The 20,940-nt window shown below is 40.0% G+C and overlaps 1 protein-coding gene across 1 annotated transcript in view; it reads left to right on the top strand.

The window, feature by feature from the left end:
• Positions 1-20,940, top strand: part of AHRR (aryl hydrocarbon receptor repressor) — a 69,097-nt gene that overhangs the window by 27,246 nt on the left and 20,911 nt on the right. The window contains exon 3 of the mRNA XM_068397051.1: positions 14,322-14,422. Coding sequence (XP_068253152.1) covers positions 14,322-14,422 — 101 coding nt within the window. The remainder of the gene's footprint in view (positions 1-14,321; positions 14,423-20,940) is intronic.

The raw sequence follows: 20,940 nt of genomic DNA, 5'->3' as shown, positions 1-20,940 counted from the left end.
AAATCTTGCAGTAATTATTTGGAAATTAGCATATCAGAAGTCATTGTTTATCCGCATTTCACTATACTAAATTATTGACCAATACTTTCTCTAGAACTGCAGGTCCAATGGCACTTAGGCACATGTATTAGACACCTTCTTGCATTTCGTTAGAAAATGGAGCAATTGACTACACTGTCTTTGAGTAGAAGAGGTCATATTCCTGAAAAAGATTGCGAATATTTTATTTTCATATAATAAGGAATATAAAAAGGACTCCCAGTAAGGCAAGACTTTTTAGGTACCAGCTCTGTGGCCAGACTGCTGTGCAGAATGGAGCTGAGCAGCAAGTATTCTAGCAGCTGTTTACCCTGAAATACCCATGTATAAAGTCATTCCTGCTGTTACCAATGATTTTTTCGACAACTGCCTCCAGAAGAACAGTATAATTTGTTTGTAAAGGTAAAGTAGCACAACAGTATTCTTATGTATCTCTTTCCACAACTAGAAAGGAAAAATCACTGTGTTAATACTTGCATTAGTATTCAATGCTCTTTCACTTTAGATTAACTTCTTGTGGTTGAGCCAAAGTTCATAGAGGGACAAAGTCACATCTTTGTTTAGGCAGGAGTTGACCTTGTATATTTTTCGTTTCCATGGGAAGTTGTTGTAGTGGTAAGTGAATGGGCACAAATGAGTAGCATAAGACCGAGGGCAACATCTTCAGAAGTTTCAGAAATCTTTGAAACTGTGGTCTATTTTGAAAAATGCCTGCAGACTTGTCTGCACTGGTACTATTACCCTGGAGGTCACTCTGGAGGCTGTCAACACCCTCCCTTTATAGATCAGCGTCCCTGTCTCACCTCCACCAGCACTTTGTCTGAGTTGAGAAACTGTGGTGATGCTCGGCATCTGAGGTTGAGCCTGCCTTGCTGCCCTGACTTCCCATCCACAACGTGAGTGTACCAGGCTCTGACAGTGAGGTCCACCAGCAACAACCTCACAATCCCCCATCCAGTTTCCAGCCTAATCCCCCCTCATAAATATAGGTGAGACCTGGAGCAGAGACAAGGCTGATTTTGGGGTGTCATTAGTTTCATATCAAAGCTAGACCAGGAGGTCATCTATTGTGTAAACAGCAAACTGCAGTGCAGATGGGAGGGGACCTCTCCCACTGCTTGAGCTGGGTGAAGACACACATCAAGGTCAAGCCTGAATATCACTTTGGATGAAGCCAAGGTCACTTCACAACCTGTGGGTGCATCTCCAGAGTCCCTGAAGCTGTCTGTAGCATGTGTGGGTGCACCTGAATGAGCTTTCACCTGGCTAGCGTGGCTAATAGTAGCAATGAACTTGCGGGACAGTGTGCAAGCGAGTCATCTTGGCCTACGCTGTGAGTCCTCAATGGGCTTAATGCTGTGCCCTCATTGCTGTAGTTACTTATTTAAGCTGGATTATAAAGCTGGTTTGGGCAAGCCTGTTTGTGTTGCCTTTAAATTAAATGTGTCTGTATAGTAATCCTCATAAAATGTCAATGAGCAATACATCCAACTTAATTTTTTAAATTGTAGGCTCCAAAGTAATTTAACAGCTTTTGAAAACTTTATTTCAGGTAATTAGTGCAAATAATTCATGACGGAACAGCAATGGTTGCTTTCATAGCGCTAACTGCTTGTGAAAATAGGCCAGCCCCCTCTTTCATTGGGTATAGTTGACTTACCATAAGAGGAAAAATTTTTTTAACTTTTTTCTTTAAATTCCCACTTGCCCCCCAAAGGCCATTCCAGCTACCACCTACAAGGCATGTCCATACAACAGATTAATATGTTGGTCATGCGTGGGACACTGTCAGCTAAAATATAAAATAGGCTTTTCTGTCCTAGAAACAAGCTCTGACTAGTACAAGTTGTATTTTCATAGTATTTCTTCAGAATAAGTTTTTGATAGAAAGCCCATTTCCTGATCTACCATTTCTGTTATCGTTGGTGTTTCTAACACTGCAGCAAGGCAGGATTTAATTCAGGGCAATTGTATCTGTTGTTTATTGAATCTAATGTTTGTTTGACTGTTTACCATGGCTTTAAAATATCTTAATTAGCATAATTCACAGTAGCACATGGTTGGCAGACGTGGACCTTTCAGATAATAAAAAGGAACGGGCTGAATAAATATTTGAAAAAGGTGCCAGTATAGTTTTAAAGCTATTTATCTTAAACTTTGATTTAATTCTACTCAGGCAACATGACTCCATCCAGATAAAACTCCAAGCTATACCTTTCTTCCCCGCTCAAACTGGAGTAAAGTCGTCCTGTGACATATTTGGAGGAAGCCCATACGATAACATGTGTGTGCCTTATATCTGTGTGGGTCGAAAGGATGGGCTGCCTCTTTAAAATGTTTCCGTGAACCTATATTGTTATAGTAAGCTCTGGTAGGCGAGGGGTTGCGTGACTGCAGCAGACTCATTTGTGACCTCGGAAAAGTGGTTATGAAAGTGATCTCTTGATCAGAGGAATAGAGCTCTGCTGCCTGCCAGACCAGCAAGGCAGAAATGAGCCTCCTCCTTTCAAATCTGCCCCGGCAGGAGAAAAAATGTTCCTCTTTTGGATGCAGTGTTCATAGATTGTCTTTAGTGATTCCTCTGAAAAATACTCGTCTTAAAATGAAGTAGGCTCTAGAGTATACATTTTCTCCAGTTAAATTTCACATTATTTAAGAATACGTGCAAAAGCATCTTTGCTTTTGCTTTTTTGCGATTTGCTGTGTTCATCTTCTGTCTTAAACCTATTCATGTTTTCCGTAGCGTAGCACTAGTAATTTTTGTTTCAATCGTTATTGAACTGACTCTGGCAACAAGTCAAAGTGTGTATCCAATGAAGATCACATTATAACTGATGACAAAAACAATATAAACTGATGTTTTGTCTCATAATGAGTGTAAAACAGATTTGATGAGTCAATAGGTAAGAAATCACCAGTTTTCATCCAGAAGACCTTGACAGAATAAAAAGAACTAGAAGTAATTTGTGCATCATAATCCTCTTTATACTCATATACTTTATATGTCAAGGTAGCAGGCACCTTCACAGGAGTCAGACTTGCCTCTTCAAGTCAATGACACATATGCAGAAGAGTTGAAACTGGAGAAAAGGTTGTATTTTATTAGCTAGAACTTTGTTTCTGAAATACAGAACATTTTTGGTTGTTCCTTGTCTTCACGTGGGACAAGTCTGGTAAGAACTCTGTGGCTGCCTTTTAATTTTATCACCACATCTAAGTAGTCTCTGTTTTTAAAAATTGAAAAGCAAATCAAAGCAGGGCCACAATTTACATTTTTAGAGCTTTCAGATATTGCCTTTCCTGCCTTTTTAAAAAAGGCAGTATTTTTTATTATGCTTAGAAAATTTGAGGGTCCTAATTCTGGTCGTTGATCTAGGGACTGGGGCAATTTTTAAAAACTTAATTTCTCTAGCAGTAAGGGGGAGAGAACATGTAAGCCTACTGCTGGTCTGCTTAGGGTCCTTAGGATCTGCTTGGGATCTTTTCCTGAGCATTAAATCTGGCTGTGAAAAAAGGCAAAACAAAACGTTTGTGACAAAGTCAAAAATGAAGGTTCTTGTAGTAATTGAACACATCATGTGCATGCATTTTCTACTTCTGCAGAAGGTTCCTGTTCTCTAAAGTAATTTATTTTTGGACAAACTATAATGTCTTCCCCGCAGGCTCTCTGACTTACAAGGGATTCCAGTTGGGAGCAAGGTCCACGTGTTCAGAAAGTTTTTCAGGGCTAGTCTTTAAATGCATACATTAAAATATTAATGTGTATAAAAATGCATTAAGCATATCCAGGGATTGTAACATTATCAATTTAGGGTTCTGGTAGTTCAATTTTTGACTTCTGTTGTTGGATTGTTCTGCATTCTGAGCTTTTAGGTAAGATTTTGATGTTACTGGTTTTCTTCAGCTTTCTAAAAAGTTCTGGAATATAGTTCAGTGTTCTAAAATTATTCTGAAAATTGATTCTGAAAGAATTTTTTAAAGTTTTAGATACTGTTCCTGATGTTTCATTTGCCTGTATCTTGTCTTGGCACGTTCTTTTACTTCCTGAAGTAGAAAAGCCAAAGCTCAAGGACCTCATCTCAGGCATATTTTTCCCACAGCTCGTTAGTTTCATTTAACCTCACAAGGCAGATCTTCATACAGTCAATCTCATCATGGCAGTCTCCACAGATAGCAGCGAAGATCAAAGCAAAGCAGCTCTGCCTTAGAAAGAGAGTGCCGTGTTCTGTGGTGTGTGTGTATTCATCGGTGATTGCACAGCAGTGTGTTGTGGTATCCATCTGATTTAAAGGTGGAGAGCCTCGCATTTCTTCTGTCAAGTGCGTTTGCTTATTTAAAGTACACTGGAAAGTAAATGTGGCTGTGGCTTTGCCTTTAATATCAGATAGAGTATGGCTGCTATATAAAGCAGACATTAAGGAATTGCTCTTACGATATTTCTGACTCCGAAACCGATGAAGCCAGATTTGATTTTCTGGGTAACATATGCACATCCTGTGCACTAAGGACTCAGCGTGAATATTTTAGATGCAGTGTTTATTTCATCTTAAAGGTTTCCTTTATCCTCCCCAGATAGTGTGCTCTGGCTATTTTTAAGCAGTCTCTTGGGTGATATACTGGCCTACTGACACATGCTCTTGCAACTCTTTTCTAAGAGATACTGACTTACATTCCCTCTTGGAGCTAGCAGGTAGGAATTTAGCCTGTGCCTTTCCATGCAGAATGGTGCAAATGAAATCATAAAGTGACAAGAATGTTATAAAAGCAGTACAAATTGAGGAGTGGAAGCTCAGGAGATAGTCTGTTTGAAACATAGGCCTGGAAAAGAGGTTATCAAATCCAAAAAGGCTAGCAAAGATCATGTAAATCTCACATAAGTCAGTCATTGTCAGGTTGATTTAATCAGGAAGGGAGAGAGATGCTTTCTCATACACTTTCCTAGTTGTGTTTATTTTCACGGTTGGTATTTGATTTGATTTCATCCTTCGGGGACTGATTTACTAAATTTTCTAAATTGAAGAGGGTAAAATGATGCACATCTTCTGCAACCAATAAAGATTAAAAATGTTCTGATATTCTCAAGATAAATCTGCTATCAGGACTTCATTGCATTTCTTCTGAAGGTGCAATTCTTACCGTCTCCTTTTTTAAAGTGGGGAAGATTCTAGTAGACTGTAGTTGCTTAGTTATGTGTTTCTCTTAGCTGTCTTTTCATTAAAAATGGATTTTGGTCTCATTACTTAAGTTTCTGAAAAATATTTCAGACTCAAATTTATTTCAATAGGCTGTTTATCGTAAAAGAAATATTTTTTGTTTGTTTGGATGCAATGATTAGCCACAAGCTGGTCTTTCATCATATGCTTAAATTTAGTCACATACAGGCTTTCTCATAAGGTTCTGATTTTTCTAATTGTCGCTTCTGTGATATACTTTGTTTCACGTCACAGATGCTGCTCTTGTTCTGTTGTTTATTTTTTGTCTGCAACAAATTTCGTGGACAAGGTCGTGGCATTGCAGTGAGAACATAACAACATAAGAAATGCACTACTGTGTCACACCAGTGATCCATCTAGTCTGGTATTCTCATCTCCAAATTGCTTTCTGTTAGCTACTTTAAAGCATTCTTGTACTGGTGTCACTGAGCACTTCACTGGCCTCATATTGTGGCATTGGGTGAACAGCAGTTCTGCATTCAGTTTATCCATTGCCTTTACACCTGTGTTACATCTCCCCTCATCCTTCTCTCCTCAGTAAACAGTCACAGCCGATTTAGCCTCTCCTCAAAGGGTGTCTCTCTCTGCTGTGGACCCCAATGTCCATTGTTGTATTATTTTCATTGGGAGAATCAAGCCAGTGAAAAAATGGCCTTGGGACAATGAAATAATACAAGCCATATCAAAAGAGGACTACATTCTTGGACAAGAGAGAGAGAAAATGCTGGGAATTCAGAGGATATAGAGAACCTAAATTTTATTTTTTCCCTGAACAGATTTTTAAAAATATCTGGTAAAGGGAAAAGATGAAGAGCTATTCAGCCAACAAACCATCATGAAGGACACTCAGAAGAACTGGGAAACTCTGCAAGTTGTTCTGATAGGCCGTCTGCTCTGTAGATCCCAGATTCAATGTGTCCTGATGTGCTAGTCTTCTGAATATGTATGCATATCATCGGTGGGATTTGCTGAGATCCCACTCAAGCCATCATAATGTGGCAGGTTAGAACACACTGAAGTACACTTAAGGCTAATGTGGATTAGTTTGGTGAAGTCTGAATCTCTCTACATCGGCTTAATGTGCAGTGTTTCAGAGTGCAGTACGGAGAAAAAATGGAAATTAGAGTAAAAAACCCAAACATAACTACATTGATTGTACGTTCTGAGGTCCTCAACTCTGGAACTAACCAGTGTTAAGCATGTTTTCTAAATACAGAATAATTCTCTTAAATTCTTTTTTTTTTTTACACTAAACTTATGCTGTCGATCTCGCTTCTGATTAATGGACACGTAATTTACAAGATCATGCCTTAAGGGGCAAGGAACTCATTAGAATCATCTTAATTTTTATGAGGGATGTGGGTTTTGATTTGAAAGTGGACCAAGTGGTTTGCAGATTTCTTAAGATTACCAATAACTCAGGCTTCTGATCCATTTTGTAGTCTGACAGAATAACCCATTTGTATTTACCTTTTATGGATTTATTCAAAAGAGTGTGCAAGCAAATACAGACTCAGGCAAGTTAGTGTATTACAGCTTAATTAAACTAAGAATGGAATAATGCAGGGATAAAATTAAGGCCTCAGGACTGAACGTGTAAATCAATAGGTTCCCATCATCAAATCATCATATTTAAAGCAGTAGGTAATCAAATGGAATTATGAAATGAAACAGAACACAATTACTTGGAATAAGTCTTATATCTTGGGATAATTTAGAAGGACTGAATGTCTTTGGCAGTCTTATAGCTACCAGACCAACTGATAACTCAAATATTTACTCACAGTGATGCAAATAGATCTCTAAAATATCTTCTTTGCCAATGTGCAACATGGGGTTGTCTGTTGGGGAGATCATCTGTTGAGTCATATGAAGAGAGAAAGGTTGCAACAGTAAGCTGCAGGGAGGAAATGTGCTTTCTAGACAAGTTCTTTTGAGTCTGTTGAGTGTATAGTTAGCACACAATTCAGTTTTGCATGGAGGCATAGCTTTTCTCTGCATCTGTGACCCCTCAGAAGTTATGGGGTAAGGGAGATTAGTTACAGTCCCAGACTACATAAAAACAATGATGTAACAAGTGTGGTTTCTTGTGAGCCAGCTGTGTGAGATATCGAGAGAATAAACCATCAAAAACAATTATAAGAATAGCTAATAACTTAATTCACACATTCTCCATATACACACACTTTTCATGACAGCCACTTAACCATTCTCAGCATTTCTTAAATTATTTAACACATTTTAAAGGCCAAGAATTGTGGAAACAGGAAGTGTCCATCCAAAACTTATCCTAATGCTCATTCACCTAAAACTATAAGCAGCTCTTACCTTACAGAATTAATTCTGTTTGTAATTAAACAATGAAAATTTTTCTGGAGAGAATGTGAAATGTCCATTATTGGGGGTACTCAACAAAAATCCTGAGCAATCTGCCCAACTGAAGTTAGCTCCATTTTGATTAGGGTGGGGTAGACCAGATAACCTTCAAAGGTCCCTTCCAATCTACAACTTTGTAAGTTTCTGTGATTCCCTGTCCTGACTTAATAAATAGGCCTGGGTTTCCCACAGGTAAAATACTTTCCTAAAGCTTTGCAGAACTCCTTGCACTGCAGCACAACTGAACATAAGTAGGTAATTGTTTTCAGCTTCTCAATTTGCCTCGTCTAAATTGTATTCCCCAAAGGCACACAGACCTCTTTCTCACATATAAGGAAAAAATACCCTGACTTGGTCCCATCCCCAAGAAGTCCTTGCTTTGTGTTTCTTCTTTTTCACCCGCACCCTGACTCTGATGCTGCCTTTTCGCTGGACTCCCTGCTACTGCCTGCTGTGGCATCACGCCAGCTCCATCCCAAAGACTCAGTCTGTCGGTCGTGAACTCCTACCCCAAACTGATTCCCTTCCTAACACAATCTTGCTCAACAGTCAAGAGGGAAAAGATAGGACTGAAGGGTTTTAGAGGGCTGTGTGAGGAAGAGGGGGGATTTCTTCTGGGAACTGGAGGAGAGCACATCAGGACTTGCCCAAGGCAAGAGGTTCGCCCTTCTCCCTTTCATGCCTGCTGGAAACCCTCTCTGAGATCTTATCCTTAATATCTTGTCTGATCACCACTAAATCTTCTAACAAGCCGGATCCTTCAGGGCTGATGTTCATAGAAAAACTATAGGAATGCACGCTTTCGCCCTCTTTTCTATGTTCTGTACAAATAATTTCCATGTGTACTCTTACATAGATAGACAGCAGGGGCAGCTGGATCGCCGTTTTAGAAAGTTTATCTCATATGCAATAATTTCTAAAAACACAAAACAGTCCAGTGGAATATAGCGAAACCAACCGTTTTGATGATTGCTTTGGCAGTATTTTTTACTGTTTGCAAAAGGGTTTGACTTCGGGGAAACACTCCTCACCTTTCACACTGCGGGTTTTCTCCCCTCTCCCTGCTGCACGAGAGTTATTTTCTGATCCTTTACTTTAAGCCCCTTTGCTTTTTTTTAGGCAGCTTCCAGATATCTGATACAGTATATAATGAGGAATTAGGTTCCATTACACGAAGGCTTAACCTTCTCGAAAAGCATTCAGCGCTTGCCAGGAGTCATCAATATTTAACAGCTGTTGTTATTATGAAATACTTCATAGGGTAACGCGGCTCGTCTGCTCGCACGCAAGGGTTTGAACGGGCGCCAGGCCCCTGTCAGAGCCGCCGGAAGATTGACAGGCGGCGAGGCTTGCGTGACAGCGGGGCCGGGGTTGGTCAGCAGCCTGCCTCCTCCGCAGCAGGGACTTCTCCTCCCCCTTGCCTCCCCTTCAAAAGGGCTCCCCCGGATGGGGGGGCACAGGCTGGGGTCTCAGGGGGGGTGAGGTTGCCCCATCAGCTCCACCCAAGGTCCATGGGGAGACGAGGGCTGCCGGGCGGTGGCATCTCTTTGATGTCCCTCACGCGTGCGCGGGCGCACGGGGAAATATGGATGAGGTTCGTTGGGAAAGGGGAAACGCGGTTCTGAAAGAAAGGGGGGACGGGATCTGGAAAGCAAACAGCTCGGGTTGTACCTTAAATAAATGTCATGCTGTACTTGAGAAACTTCAAAGGGCAGTCAGATTTCAAAGCATCTCTTAAGAAGAAGCAGACTGAGAAAACCGCTAAGTTGGGAAGAAAAACTTTGCATTATTGCTAGCATAATTTCATCTGGCGTTCTGGTAGCCTCCGCAGCAGGACTGAGCACCATACATCTTTTATTCAGAGGGTGCATTTTGGTGCAGATTTCTTTCCCAAAGTGTTTGTGAAACCTGTATGTTGTGGCATTTCAGAGTGCAAACATCCCTTTCATATTGTTTGGCACGGTATAATAACTGTTCTTTATGTTGTGTACTGTTTAATTTCAGTGTGCATCTAATGAGTGTTGTCCTTACTGTCACTTGGTGTTCTCTGTAACACAGCAAGAGGAAACAGACCATTTCAGCTCATGGCTGTAGGTTAGTTAAGCAGAATTGCTCCTAGCAAGTGTTTCCTAGTTGTTTTGTTTTGTTTTCTTAGCGTTCAGGGTAACACGCATAACTGATTCTTCCTGCAGCTCGAAGATCCAGGAAGAAAGACCCTGTTTTCACTTCCTTTCAACTAACAGTTACCACAAGTAAGACTCGTATTCATAAAGCAGTATCTCTGAACCTGCAAGCCAGATTCAGGTATTTCCGTCTGCCAGTTTTAAGAAACAATTTATCCCCTGGGCATCACTGGAGAGAAATGGTCTCACAGGTACTCCTTGTAGAAAGGCTTGAAACTGATACCCCTGCATCATACCAAATCTGAAGAAGACAGTACTGTCCCCTTCTTACACCTCAAATGAACCCAGGCAAGGTGTTCAGATAAGAAACAGCATCCCTTCACTGCTCATTCCTTGCCTGTGCAGTTGCTTGACGCAGGTAGCCTGAGCAGTGGAAGGCCCCTGGGGTGGCTGGCGTACAGTTCGACCACACATTAGTTTATTACAGAGCTTAGCTTGGCAGGTAATTTTCCTGATTGTTTTCTGAAGAAAGAAGCTTGTGCTTGTGTGGGAAGAGGTACAGAAACACTTTGGGGAATGTAATCGCATGAGTTTAAAAAGTACAGTTTTACGAGAGTCATGAAATTTCCATCCCTCTGAACTAAAGAGTATTCTGCAATGAATAAATGTTCTGTTATATCTGGGGGAAAGGGAACGGCTGGTTTCATGATCCTTCTATAGACTTTAAAGTGTGAGGCAGCTTTTCTCTTCTTTACAATATTCCAGATTTCATTTTCAAGCCAAGGGGTTTGCAAATGCAGATAGCAATGCTCGTATCAGAACTGGAGGCTCAAAAGAGATCTCAGCTTTTCACAGTGTGCTGGCAGCTGTGAAGGGCTCAGCAGCGCTGTCTGAGACAGTCCCACACTCCATTCAGCCAAACTTAACATCCCTTTTGTGGACTTTTTTCCCTGCATTGATTAGCTGTCAATTCTAACTCTACATTATTTTTTGGATTCTGCTCCTTTCACCTCTTTTAGATCAGAAATTGGAACAATGTCCTCAGATCTTTGACCTTTCCTTCAGGAAATCGCATTGGCCATTTTTCTTAATTTTTTTCTCCCTCCTCTTCCTCCTCCTACCCCTTTCCCCCTGCCCTGTCTATTTTCACAGTGTTGTCCTTCTGTAGGACCTAGCGTTTCCAAACTTGCGGGCTTTTAATGTTGCCTGGGATTGCACCATGCTCACTAGATTGCATGACGTTGCAAAACTGTCAGCCCTGGTATTTGTATAATTTGTATTTATCACCCTACGGTATCAATACACTCATTCATCTTCTTTGGCAGAACAGCTCCATCTTCTGTTTTATTTTGTGTTCTGGAAGTGCAAGCTAGGTAAGTTGTGCTCAGAAAAAGGTCTCTGCTGTTCCTGCTTCCCATCTCTTCAGTTTGCTGGTTTTCAACCTAGTAGGTGAGCGCTCTATGCAGAATTGCTGACAATCTAGTCCAAAGAATTGCCTCTCCCATAGAAAGCAGTCCAAGGCTCCATAAAGCTAAAACTTTCAATTGATTTTTACAGCCAGCAGCATTCATCAGACCGCCTGCAATATCAGTTTATTTCTTGCCCCATTCTTGATATATGGGAACTCCAACAGCCAGAAGTTTTCCCCTCAGGTTACTGAGTCATCCTTTGCTGTTTGTTATTTTTCAGCTTTCCACAGTTTGCTCCTCCCTGCCTACTAGAGACAGTACTCCTGCATTCTCCAGCCTTTTGTTTGTTTTCATCATCGTAGGCTTCACCTTTTTTCCAGAGGGCCACCATTTTATGTAATGTCTCAGCCTGATCACAGCTGTTTTGGCATCAGGGCCCTTGCTATCCAGCCACCTGTCATAACCAATACTTACTTTCCTTCAGTTCTCCCACTTGATTCTTGGTGATGACAGGGGTATCGTTAGGCTGCTCTGTTTTCTTTTCCCTATTTTTCTGCCTAGTCAAATAACATCTTGCAATTTCCCCTCCTCACTCCATCATGTCTTGCTTTTCTTCTTCATCATCCATTTTGGGGATCTGCATGGTTTTCTGCCTTTCTTACCCTGCTTTCTCCAGGTGACAGTCTATCAGCAGCATTAATATCCCTTCTGAGCTGTCACTGCAGTATCAGCCAAGCCCTGGCTGGATTAATAGAGTATTTCCAGCGCAGGGAGGCAGAACAAGAATGAACAGTGAGCAGGGGCTCTGCTGCCTCAGGTGCGAGGAACAAACATCCCTGTCTCTGAGGAGCTCTTGCTTCTTGGCACAAAGAGTGTCATTCTCTTTGATGGTGCAATGGGTCTCCTTGCAGCCCAGGCCAGTGAGTAGGTTATGTTATGAAACGGATGTGTGTGGCCTAACATACGGGTAACTCTAGCTGGCAAAATAACATTAAAATACTTTCCATTTGGAGATGGAATTTATAGTAGCCAGACGAGCTGCGGAACAAACATCTCTTGTGTTTCTGCTGCTGTGTTTGTGTGAGCCTGAAGGCTAACAAACAGGCAGGGAGCTCTGGCCCGCTCAGTCGGGTAAGATAATAGTTTCCACTAACGGTGAAGTTAGAACTGGTGGAATTTTCACAACACCAAAAGAACGCATCAAAAAAATAAACCTTCGTTTCCTTTCACCCCTCCCTGTCTGTCCTTTAACCTGCACAAAAACTGCAAACCTACTGTGTCAGTAATTACAAAAACATCTTTTCTGAGGGGAGAAAACTCTGGAAGATGCCATTGGAATAAAGGCTGGACTTTTAAAAATTTTTGTCATGAGTGTCCATATGTCTGTTCTTATGGACAGGCGTAGCAGAAGGCATGGCTGATCGGGGGGAAAAAAAAAGCAACCTTTTCCATTTAGTTCAAAAGGTATAGCAAAATGAAAATGAAGATTGAAGAAGCTATATATCCCGTTCATAGCAGCCTAGCTTACAATTCTGAAATCACAAAATTGTTTTGGCTGGAAAACATGAGTAGATCTTTTTTAGGCAGCTTGGGATTTTCCTGATGTGTTTTCCCATGCCCAGGGGAGGGATTTATTACATCTAATTACACATTTGAGATGATTGCTTTGGGGTAATGACCGCCATTATCGCTGGCGGCAAATATTTACAATGTAAGCTAAAAAACGTCACGAATATTCAGTCAGTGTGGTTCTGCGTTGCAATCATCTGTTGTAAAATGCTGATGTATCTTGCAACAGTCCCTCACTAGGCTGTTGCATTGACAAGGGGCTCTCGTATAGCCCTTTGGAAAGAAGTGAATCCATTTCAATCATATCCTCAGTCACTTGGAGCAAATATTATGGAAGCCATTTAAAAATGTAGACCTTTTTCTTAATTTAGTGTTTTACTAAAAATTTAAGTCCCGTTGTCATGACTTTTAGCAACAAGCTCAGGAGGATTAGAGGCTTGCTGGCTGTCTCCCCTTCTTATTCTGGTTTGGTATAAACTATTCCTGTCTGTCTCAACCAGGTTTTTTTTGATTATTAACCATGTCCGGCTGTGGCCGCTCCAGCTCTCCTCTAGCTGGAAGGGACAATGTGTATCAAATGTCCCAGCTAATCTCACTGTTGTGCTCTCCTCTCTCATTCTCTCCGTGGAAAGAAGAACAAATAGAAAACTGAATCTCTGTTTGCTACTGGCATATTTGTATGACCCATCTCTGGGATGCGGCAGTAAGAGTGAAGCTGACTCCTTAATTTTTATTGACCAAATGATAAAGACAGATTTCGTCATACTCCCTAGATGACGCAGAAGCCCAATGTGCCAAGTGACGTCAGCCCTCTCAGAAATTCTCCCATTATCCCCAGAAACAGGACTGTATTTCAGGGATTTTTCTGTGGGATATATTGATATGAAGACTTTAACCTGGGTATTCAAAGATATTTCAGATCAAGCAATGATAACCCATGTGTGGGAAGAGCACTTACCATTTTTGACTCCCATGAAGGTTTTCATTATTATTAGGAAAATATATGCAATTTTCATCTATAGTGGAGATTTTAATGAATTTCATGTAGTAAATGACCTGCTAAAACCAAACTTTAAACCTCTGTTTAAAAATGAAACAGTTTAAGAACATTCCCTTGAATCTTACAGCCAGGCTCAGACTTGTAGGAGTGAATAGGGTAAAGTGAGACTGAAAATAATCTGATGCCAAGAAGGTCAGCACTGAAAATAAGAAACTTATTTCAGTCCCTTGTCTTCTGAGCTATATAGACATTTCTTTATATTGTCATAATACGTATTTTTATAAACAAAACAACTTGCTAACTTTCTTTTGTTTCTTTCCTGTGGGTTTTGGTTGTTGGTTTATGTAGAGTACACTAATGGAAAAAATATGTTCAATAAAAAGTGATAGATATTTTGTATAAAAAACATCTGGACTGCCAAATATGCACCTGTCTCCCTCAAAGCAAAAGAAAGTTGTCAGCAACTGAGATCCAGACCACAAAGACAGTAACTCCCAATTAATTCAATGCATGTTAAGTGCCTAAATAAGAATTTTAGTCTAGCGGCCCTAATCATTATGATTTCTAAATTGATAATAACTCTTTCCAACAGCCATTCAAGAAAAGCGCTTTAAGAAGCAAGTTGGCCAAACAATAAAAGAAGACAATGTATCTAACAAGACTGCTGTACAAGAAGGTGGACTTCTACTAGAAGTGAGTGAAAAAACGCTGTCTTTTCTGGCTCTGATTTCTTCAGTTTGATCATATATTCAGGTTAATGCTCTGTGACAAATTTGAACAAATGGTCGGTCTTGGTGTGAGTCATTCAAGAATCACACTTGTGAGGACTTCTTGCAAGAGCAAAACTGGCAGTCGTGATAGTCCCGGTCAGTCTCTGTTTGGGCAATTGAACCTTGCACCTCTACATCCTTGAAATCACCAGTGAGCTCCAGTGGGCCAGTTCACAGTTCTTTTTCATTTGGAGTGATAGCAGAGGTTTATTTCACTTGGCCCATGTTTTGAGGGTGCCAACAGGAGCTTGCCTGGTTTCTGATCTGAGTTAAGATTATTCTGGGATATTTTAATTTATCCTACTTCCTCATCTCTGTGCTCTGAGGGAAGCCGCGTGTGCAGAAGTTATTCCTTCTATGTATTTTTATCCCCTTTAGGATGACTTTATATTGGCAGAGCAGCATAAGGGGCCATACTGTTACTGAGAATTGGATCCATTAATCTGGATGAAGAACGAATACTGCTGTGAACTACTGAACCAGCTAGAGCACAGCAGTCCATCCCAGATACACCTGCATTTCAAACACATGATGTAATAATGCTTTTATACACTGAGGTCCTCAGAAATTCCTATGTGATTAAGACTACATATGTATAGTTGTTTAGGATAGGATAATATTCATGGTATAAAAATTGTGTTTTAATGACAGCTCTGAGATACATGTAAATGTAAATTAAATAGTAGCTTCCAGCAAATAAATGCTGTATACATTAAAGAAAAAAGACATTTTATCATGGGATCCAATATCATAAGTCATTCAAGTCTATGAAATGGAAACTGGCACCCCGCTTTCCTTCCTCTTAATACTTCACAGGATTTAAATTTTGTGTTTCAAAGCAAGTAACACAGAGGCATCTGATTAGTTAATGCTAGTGCCAAAATAAGGTGTTTGGCTGTCAGGTATTATTTGCAATGATTTCCATTCTCAATGAATAGAGAGTACAGGGTATACAATAAATGATAAATATGTAGAGTATCTAATTTTTAATGAGGCTCTCCTATCTTTAGTCTATGTTTTGTTGGGTTTATATTACATGCCCACAACTTATAATTCAGGATCTTCAAACAGTAGCCCTACTGCTACGAGCACATGGAGAGAACACCGATACGTAATATCAGGTAGGTTACAAGAGGCTAATACTACTGAATGTGCTAATAATTGTCTGCTTATATGGGAGACATTTTATCCTGGATCATACTTAATGTGGATACTTAACTAGATTATTAAGTGCATGTTAATATGAATGAGGTTTTAAAAGTGGGGTTTTTTGTTGTTCAATCAAATTCACCATGTTGGTTATTAGGGACTGTAGGATTTTAATGAAATAGTTGCATTAGTGATTCCTTCCAAGGAGAAGCAAGTAATGTTGCTGCTGGTTGCTGTGCTTTGTATATTGACTTGTGAATCTGGCCACTTTATTGGCTCTCAGAAGATATCTTTCAGCTGTCAAAAGCCACTTTCCTTCTCGTGACACCACCTTGCACTGTGCAACCTCTCCTACATGCTTTATATAATACAAACCAGAATAATCTGAATCACCAAAATATGTGTGAATAATACTGTCCCTGACTGCAATGTTAATGGAAAACCAGGGATAATTGCATTTTTTTTTCCTAGTGGTTATGATCACTGTGCTCTATGTATAGATAGAAAAATGGAATAACAAGAACCCTAATTACTGGTAAATAATGTGTCTATGACTCTTGAGTTTTGGAACAATGCAGTACTTCCCCTTTCAGCTTGAAAGAAAACAATTGAATTAGGCTGTCTTCAAAGTATGTTTAAAATGTTTTTTGTTTCTAAAGCCCTCTGCCACAACATGTGTTTTTTATTTAAGATTTTACAGAGGTTTTTTTTACAGCTATAATCAAATAGCTTTCATCAGCAATCATAGCATAAACAATGATACCAGTTTATCAAAGACTTTTTAGTGGAGCACAGCAGGTATCTAAATAAATAATTTCTTCCAGTGTTTTAAAATCACTTCTTCTGGATAAGAGAGTGTTTTCTTGCCATCTTTGTTTCTCTTTGGAGAGAAGACAGACAAAGCTCTAAGAAACAAAGTCCAATTTTATTAATTGTCTTTTTGAGTATACACCATTCTTGCAATCTTTGCTTTCCTTGGAGACTTCATACTCCAACAGTTTGACTGCAGCAATGATTTTTAACTTTGCACTTTCAAAATATTTTCCAAGACAGGTGGTATTGCAACCCTTGTGCCATATGCCTTCTGGCAGAAAAGGGCCACATTCAGTTTCTGAAGCTTGTTACTGAATACTTACAGAACACTGGGCCAAACCCATAACCAGAAAATTGGGAAAATAAATTGTATTGGCAGTCAATAAATCCAGATAGAATTTATGGGGTGATGGGGTGGAGAAACACACTAAAACGGTGACTTGGAAAAATAAGATTGAATCACTGGCGGGTATCTAGGCAATAGCCTTGATTGCAATAATCATCTCATGGCTGTTAGCCACCTCCTGCTCTTCCCCCCCAGCTATGCTGCACTCACAGTCTCAAGTCCAGACTCAGAGTCTACACTGTTATGCAGGTAATTCCTCATCCCAAATGCATGTGTGATTTTCATGTGTTATACTATCCTATCATCGGAAGAATTAAATGTCCGTTGTCAAGAGGGAGGCTGTCTCTGGACTTGTTTTCTCAATGACGTGCAGTCAGGCAGTGGCCCCATCATCACCACTGACACCGCTTCTTGTGTAATCATCACCCATATACTAAGCAGCAGCCTGCTAAAATTGTCACTTGGACTTTATTGACCACCTCACAGTTGCTCCTGCAGTTTTTCTGCTCATTATGGAAAAATCACTGATGTTCAAATTTCTGTCTCAACCCTTGCTGCTGAAGGAGGTGTCTTAATGGGCTTTCTTTCCTTCTTTGTTATGTCTGTTGGTCTTCTATTCCGCTGTTGTAGGCTGCAGCATAGGATTTATGATATCTCTGTCTCCAGACGTGCTGACCATAATTCTTTTCAGGTGTGAAAATAGTGTTTTATATCCAAAATGTCACAAAAATTAAAAAGAAATCCGGATGGTCCAGGCAGCTCCCAAACAGATGCTAACGGGGTAAGTGTGCATGGTTCTGTCATGCCCCATCTCGCTGATGAATACTGATAAAGGCCAGACCTGGCCTGTTTTGTCATTTCCGTGCTCACCGGCAGCTCACGCTGTTTCAGGGAAGGTCCACGTTGTTTTCAGATTGTTCCAAGCCACTCTTTTGCCCAGTTCACAGACAGATTTCCACAAGTCCTCTATTCTTCATGCTTCAGGCACAGAATCACATTTCTGTGGTTTTGTCAGGTTTTTCTTTATCACTGCACTGAAGATGCCAGTCATCATACTATCCTGGTATTTCTTATTCAGTGACACTGTACATTTACTCTTCCTGAGCAGAGACAGTTAGCTATGCATGCCCAAGTTACCTTTTTCCTGCTGAAAACAAATGATGACATAGGAATGAAAAACAAGGTATTGGATTTGATTGTTACTTTGCTATAAAACCTATATGTGGGAGCAAGAAATGCAAGGACCTTTCAGGCATAATTTGAATTACAACCCAGAAGAGTGGCTGCAGGCTCAACACGCCTGCACGCTGAAGAGAAAAAAAAAATGTAGCCTATTTTTCTGTACGTAGTTCAGAGTGACAACAGGCCCCTTACAAAAGCCTCCACGGCATTGCTCCAATGCCGAAATCACCTGCTCTTTCAGTGGGAACATCTGCACCTCCCTGGTTCTGCAGCCCACCCCACCCTTCCGGAGCATCTGGTGTTAACTACGCCAATCTTTATTCATTTTAGCATGTCAGGAGACTGACCAGGAGACCCATGCACGCAGTATATGTGCTTAACTGCAGGCTGCTGAATGCTTTGGAATCTCCTCGTGCCTATGAAAGAGACTTTGTTTCTTCTGGCCAAACACAGGACAGACCTCTTAGTTTTCACCAATGGTGGAAAAAGCAAATTATTGACATTTTGTATATTAATCTATGGCAAAAGTCTCATTCTCCACCCTTCCTAAACAGTACTACAATTACAAATTACTTAAATTTTTAGACAAAGACTGTCAGATGCCTGGCATCTTAAAAAATATCTTAAAATCACAGACATATGGTCTTTTATTCAAAAAGAAAAAAAAGAAATAGTTTCTTCAAAATCATGTCTGTCTTCAGAAGTGGAGAAAAAGAGTGCAAGCTAGTTTTGGTGGTGCGGTTCTTACAGTTCTCCACTAGTATCAATAATCTTAGCTTCATTACATTAACCACTTAATCACCTAAAGTTTGATTTTTCAAACTGAGTTTCTCTGTTTTCTAGGCATTCTTTTGTTCTACCAGTTAGCAAGTGAATTTGCTGATTTGAGTTGTGACTAACATGACTAGTGAGGCAATTCATGTATTTAGCTACAAAACCAGCAGCATTTGTGCTTGGAATTGACTGTTGGTGCAAAGCGATAGCATAATCAGGTATAGGCACTTTATCACACAGACAAGTCCTTTATTATTTCTTAATTCCATATCACAGACTTGAGCACTATCATAAACAGAAAATTTTGATTCTTGCTTGGTAGTTTCCACTGAAGTCAGTGAGGCTTTTCTTCATTAGCTTTAATATCAAATAGAGCCCAAGTCTTCTTAATCAAAACCAATTAAAGTCAGACTTTTTATCTAAGTAAAGGAGTCAGGATTTGATACAATGCAAACTTGAAGCGTATTATTTAACATTATGTCATTACCTTAAAAGTGGCTGCAAATAATAAGCTTTCTGGGAGTTACTTTGAACATTTGTGTGCACATTTTGGCACTGAAAGGTATTTCCAGGTGGCCTCTACTAACAGCTTGAACAAGAGTTCAAGTTTCATTCCAAGGGAGTTGGAAAATGATACATCAGAAAACATCCTATTGGTGCTGTTCTTCACTCTGCATAAGGAAATAACATAGGAAACCCTTTTTCCTCTTGATTTCCTGTAATTTTTTTAAACATGTTAGTCTAATTCCACTTCCTTCTTCCAAATTGATTTATGTAATCAGTGCTCGATAAAACTGTGCTCTTGAAAAAGGTACTCCAGTTTGAATTTCAGGCTGAGAGCAAGATATTTTTCTCTTCCTCTTATTTTTAAATTTCAACTTGAAAAGGAAAATCGGGAGTCAGACAAAAGTGCGTGGTGGTTGTACAGCGCTATGACCAAGGCTCGGACTTCAGAAATTAAAAGCTGGTAGAGAGAGACTTGTCGATTTATTCTGATCTTGAATTCCTTTTCAGCTTTCAACGGTGCTAACCCTCTTAGTACAGTCCTTCTAAATTAAATCCGGTTAGATGATGATATAGTGCTTCACCTTTTAATCTACTGGTTTAAAATGGGGCCATCAAAATAGGAAGTTCTCATAAAAAGCTCATAGTCTCAGTGCATTTTCTTTTTCAGTTAATATAACTTTTAAAAGTTACCCAAACAACCTTTTTGCTTTCCTTTGTTTTTAGACATGAAACTTCTCCCAGTAATTCAGATGACATGATTTAAGCTGACATTAGTCACTTGGGATGACTTACAGAGAATTTATCCATGAAAAAAGAGCCATAAATGGGGTCAGGAGTAACTTGCCATTTTATCACATGCGTACATTCACTTTCTTCTTGCCAGGCACAGGCAAAACACAAAGGAACATTTCAGAGGCCCTGGTCCATTTTTTTTTCTTTGCAAATAGGCATATTTCTAAAATCCAGACTTGAAATCTGGCATGGCCACAACTTTGTACAAAAAATATCCTTTCTGTTGCCCTTTAAACAAATAACGAATGTTCTCGCTTATTCCTTTCTTCTTTTTTTTTTTTTCTTCTCAAACAAATCTGGACAGAAAAGCGTGTGACCTCTAAAAACCATTTGCTCTCTACTCCAGTCCTTAGTGCGACTGTTACAACTGTAATGATTGTGATGCTGCCACAGCACTGAGGTTTCTGAAATACAGGTGGTGGCACCTTCCAGCTTGACGGGGGGCAGAGCAAAACCAAAAGATGTGATCCTCTCCCTTCAGATTCGCAGCCTAAATATGAGACAAGTGATGAAAGATGCATTTCGATGGGCAACACAGCACAAGGAAATCATGAACAAAATGGTAACCACAATTGCCAGTACTCATAGTGTATGAGCAGCTTGACCTTTTCCAGGACTTTTGCAAGAGTTTTAAGGAGGGATTTGAAGGAGAAAAATCAGGTACCCCTGCAGAGGCTTGTGTGGAGCCTTTTAGTAAAATGGAAAACACCAGTAAGTGCTTGTTTTCAAACCTTGCATATGGGTGAGGGTAACATGTTGCACTGATGGCAGTTAGTACTTAGCTTCTCCAACATGAAATGGTAGGTTATAATTGAGGGGGCAGCAAGCTGTGAGCAGATCGGAAAATCAGAACAAGCAGCTTATGCTTAATGTGATAG

This window comes from Nyctibius grandis, chromosome 3 (genome assembly GCF_013368605.1).
Source record: "Nyctibius grandis isolate bNycGra1 chromosome 3, bNycGra1.pri, whole genome shotgun sequence".
Lineage (NCBI taxonomy): Eukaryota > Metazoa > Chordata > Aves > Nyctibiiformes > Nyctibiidae > Nyctibius > Nyctibius grandis.
Note: the sequence above shows the minus strand (reverse complement) of the source record. Positions and strands in the feature narration are given on the sequence as shown.